The sequence below is a fragment of the Palaemon carinicauda genome, chromosome 28 (genome assembly GCF_036898095.1).
Source record: "Palaemon carinicauda isolate YSFRI2023 chromosome 28, ASM3689809v2, whole genome shotgun sequence".
Taxonomy (NCBI): domain Eukaryota; kingdom Metazoa; phylum Arthropoda; class Malacostraca; order Decapoda; family Palaemonidae; genus Palaemon; species Palaemon carinicauda.
In genome coordinates this window covers 1,818,821-1,823,820 of record NC_090752.1, presented here as the reverse complement: position 1 = coordinate 1,823,820, position 5,000 = coordinate 1,818,821, and the positions used below count along the sequence as shown (strand labels likewise).

Sequence of the window (5,000 nt, the reverse complement as noted above, 5' to 3'; positions counted from 1 at the left end):
TAAATAATAACAGAAATTTAATAATATAATTCTAGCTTTCTTTCAAGATTGATTGCAAAATTATGTACGTGAATAATGAATTCAGAATTGCTCTTGTTACTTTATATCTTATGTTAGAGAGTTCATTTTAGTTTAATTCTAAAGCCAAATAAAATATATAAAATCACACGACAATATAAATTCACCAAATTATTTTATAGAAAAAAAAAGAGAGTCAAAAGTTGTGATAATGAAAAACATCCCCAAAGTATATAATATATGGAAAAAAATGAGTCAAAAGTAATGATAATGAAAAACATCCCCAAAGTATATAATATATGGGAAAAAATGAGTCAAAAGTTGTGATAATGAAAAACATCCCCAAAGTATATAATATATGGGAAAAAATGAGTCAAAAGTTGTGATAATGAAAAACATCCCCAAAGTATATAATATATGGGAAAAATGAGTCAAAAGCTTTGATAATGAAAAACATCCCCAAAGTATATAATATATGGGAAAAATGAGTCAAAATTTGTGATAATGAAAAACATGTTGAAAGTATATAATATATGGGAAAAATGAGTCAAAATTTGTGATAATGAAAAACATCCCCAAAGTATATAATATATGGGAAAAATTAGTCAAAAGCTTTGATAATGAAAAACATCCCCAAAGTATATAATATATGGGAAAAATTAGTCAAAATTTGTGATAATGAAAAACATCCCCAAAGTATATAATATATGGGAAAAATTAGTCAAAAGCTTTGATAATGAAAAACATCCCCAAAGTATATAATATATGGGAAAAATTAGTCAAAATTTGTGATAATGAAAAACATGTTGAAAGTATATAATATATGGGAAAAATGAGTCAAAATTTGTGATAATGAAAAACATCCCCAAAGTATATAATATATGGGAAAAATTAGTCAAAAGCTTTGATAATGAAAAACATCCCCAAAGTATATAATATATGGGAAAAATTAGTCAAAAGCTTTGATAATGAAAAACATCCCCAAAGTATATAATATATGGGAAAAATGAGTCAAAAGTTGAGATAATGAAAAACATCCCCAAAGTATATAATATATGGGAAAAATTAGTCAAAAGCTTTGATAATGAAAAACATCCCCAAAGTATATAATATATGGGAAAAATTAGTCAAAAGCTTTGATAATGAAAAACATCCCCAAAGTATATAATATATGGAAAAAATTAGTCAAAACTTGTGATAATGAAAAACATGTTGAAAGTATATAATATATGGGAAAAATGAGTCAAAATTTGTGATAATGAAAAACATCCCCAAAGTATATAATATATGGGAAAAATGAGTCAAAAGTTGAGATAATGAAAAACATCCCCAAAGTATATAATATATGGGAAAAATTAGTCAAAAGCTTTGATAATGAAAAACATCCCCAAAGTATATAATATATGGAAAAAATTAGTCAAAACTTGTGATAATGAAAAACATGTTGAAAGTATATAATATATGGGAAAAATGAGTCAAAATTTGTGATAATGAAAAACATCCCCAAAGTATATAATATATGGGAAAAATTAGTCAAAAGCTTTGATAATGAAAAACATCCCCAAAGTATATAATATATGGGAAAAATTAGTCAAAAGCTTTGATAATGAAAAACATCCCCAAAGTATATAATATATGGGAAAAATGAGTCAAAATTTGTGATAATGAAAAACATCCCCAAAGTATATAATATATGGGAAAAATGAGTCAAAATTTGTGATAATGAAAAACATCCCCAAAGTATATAATATATGGGAAAAATGAGTCAAAATTTGTGATAATGAAAAACATCCCCAAAGTATATAATATATGGGAAAAATTAGTCAAAATTTGTGATAATGAAAAACATGTTGAAAGTATATAATATATGGGAAAAATGAGTCAAAATTTGTGATAATGAAAAACATCCCCAAAGTATATAATATATGGGAAAAATTAGTCAAAAGCTTTGATAATGAAAAACATCCCCAAAGTATATAATATATGGGAAAAATTAGTCAAAAGCTTTGATAATGAAAAACATCCCCAAAGTATATAATATATGGGAAAAATGAGTCAAAATTTGTGATAATGAAAAACATCCCCAAAGTATATAATATATGGGAAAAATTAGTCAAAAGCTTTGATAATGAAAAACATCCCCAAAGTATATAATATATGGGAAAAATTAGTCAAAAGCTTTGATAATGAAAAACATCCCCAAAGTATATAATATATGGGAAAAATTAGTCAAAAGCTTTGATAATGAAAAACATCCCCAAAGTATATAATATATGGGAAAAATTAGTCAAAATTTGTGATAATGAAAAACATCCCCAAAGTATATAATATATGGGAAAAATTAGTCAAAATTTGTGATAATGAAAAACATCCCCAAAGTATATAATATATGGGAAAAATGAGTCAAAAGTTTTGATGATGAAAAACATCCCCAAAGTATATAATATATGGAAAAAAATGAGTCAAAAGTTGTGATAATGAAAAACATCCCCAAAGTATATATGGGAAAAAATGCGTCAAAAGTTTTGATAGTGAAAAACATCCCCAAAGTATATAATATATGGGAAAAATGAGTCAAAATTTGTGATAATGAAAAACATCCCCAAAGTATATAATATATGGAAAAAAATGAGTCAAAAGTTGTGATAATGAAAAACATCCCCAAAGTATATATGGGAAAAAATGCGTCAAAAGTTTTGATAGTGAAAAACATCCCCAAAGTATATAATATATGGGAAAAATGAGTCAAAATTTGTGATAATGAAAAACATCCCCAAAGTATATAATATATGGGAAAAATGAGTCAAAATTTGTGATAATGAAAAACATCCCCAAAGTATATAATATATGGGAAAAATTAGTCAAAAGCTTTGATAATGAAAAACATCCCCAAAGTATATAATATATGGGAAAAATGAGTCAAAATTTGTGATAATGAAAAACATGTTGAAAGTATATAATATATGGGAAAAATGAGTCAAAATTTGTGATAATGAAAAACATCCCCAAAGTATATATGGGAAAAATTAGTCAAAAGCTTTGATAATGAAAAACATCCCCAAAGTATATAATATATGGGAAAAATTAGTCAAAAGCTTTGATAATGAAAAACATCCCCAAAGTATATAATATATGGGAAAAATGAGTCAAAATTTGTGATAATGAAAAACATCCCCAAAGTATATAATATATGGGAAAAATTAGTCAAAAGCTTTGATAATGAAAAACATCCCCAAAGTATATAATATATGGGAAAAATTAGTCAAAAGCTTTGATAATGAAAAACATCCCCAAAGTATATAATATATGGGAAAAATTAGTCAAAAGCTTTGATAATGAAAAACATCCCCAAAGTATATAATATATGGGAAAAATTAGTCAAAATTTGTGATAATGAAAAACATCCCCAAAGTATATAATATATGGGAAAAATTAGTCAAAATTTGTGATAATGAAAAACATCCCCAAAGTATATAATATATGGGAAAAATTAGTCAAAAGCTTTGATAATGAAAAACATCCCCAAAGTATATAATATATGGGAAAAATTAGTCAAAAGCTTTGATAATGAAAAACATCCCCAAAGTATATAATATATGGGAAAAATTAGTCAAAAGTTGTGATAATAAAAAACATCCCCAAAGTATATAATATATGGGAAAAATGAGTCAAAAGTTTTGATGATGAAAAACATCCCCAAAGTATATAATATATGGGAAAAATGAGTCCAAAAGTTGTGATAATAAAAAACATCCCCAAAGTATATAATATATGGGAAAAATGAGTCAAAAGTTGTGATAATAAAAAAACATCCCCAAAGTATATAATATATGGGAAAAATGAGTCAAAAGTTTTGATGATTGAAAAACATCCCCAAAGTATATAATATATGGGAAAAATGAGTCAAAATTTGTGATAATGAAAAACATCCCCAAAGTATATAATATATGGAAAAAAAATGAGTCAAAAGTTGTGATAATGAAAAACATCCCCAAAGTATATATGGGAAAAAATGCGTCAAAAGTTTGATAGTGAAAAACATCCCCAAAGTATATAATATATGGGAAAAATGAGTCAAAAGTTGTGATGATGAAAAACATCCCCAAAGTATATAATATATGGAAAAAATGAGTCAAAAGTTGTGATAATGAAAAACAGGTTAAAAGTGTCCCTAAACTGATATTCACAAGGATATTGCCAATTATTAGCCTGGAGCCTAATTTCAAATCGACTTGACTATATAAAACGATAAAGAATAATAGATTTTGGTGGCCAATGTGGTATCGACCCTGACTGGTGAATGCCAGACTTGGGTTCGAGTTCCGCTCCAACTCTTTAGGTTCTTTGGTCGCTGCAACCTCACCAGCCTTTTGAGCTAAGGATGTGGGGTTGGGGGAGCCTATAGGTATACCTCCTGAGTCATCAGCAGCCATTGCTAAGGATGTGAGCCGAGTCATCAGCAGGCATGACTTGGCCCTCCTTGGTCCTAGCTTTGGTGGAGAGGGGGCTTGGGCGCTGATCATACGTATATATGGTCAGCCTCTAGGGCATTGTCCTGCTCAATAGGGCAAATGTCACTGTCCCTTGCCTCTGTCATTCATGAACGGCCCTTTAAACCTTTATACTATGTCAAGAAACATAACTGTAATAATACTCACTTTCAGCACAGTATAAGTCTGTCTCATTCAACCCCATAGATATGTTCCACATTCTGTCCTCTTCACACGTCACTTCAGTGTAGTTCACAGTGTTAGGAAAAGTCTGTTAAATGTAAGTAGATGAAATCGAACGATAAGTCAATATTTAGTTAAATTTGGAATTCATTAGTTACAGTATATTAGTTCAGAGGTGTAAAGATGGTACATGAATCTTAAGTTGAATGCAAAGTTTACTAAATATTGGCAAGGAAATTAACTAAATTTGGAATTCATTAGTCACAATATATTATGTCAAAGGTGTAAAGATAGTACATAAACCTTAAG

The 5,000-nt window shown here is 28.0% G+C and overlaps 1 protein-coding gene across 1 annotated transcript in view; it reads right to left on the bottom strand.

The window, feature by feature from the left end:
• Nucleotides 1-5,000, bottom strand: part of LOC137621376 (uncharacterized) — a 94,049-nt gene that overhangs the window by 32,372 nt on the left and 56,677 nt on the right. The window contains exon 24 of the mRNA XM_068351673.1: nt 4,677-4,779. Coding sequence (XP_068207774.1) covers nt 4,677-4,779 — 103 coding nt within the window. The remainder of the gene's footprint in view (nt 1-4,676; nt 4,780-5,000) is intronic.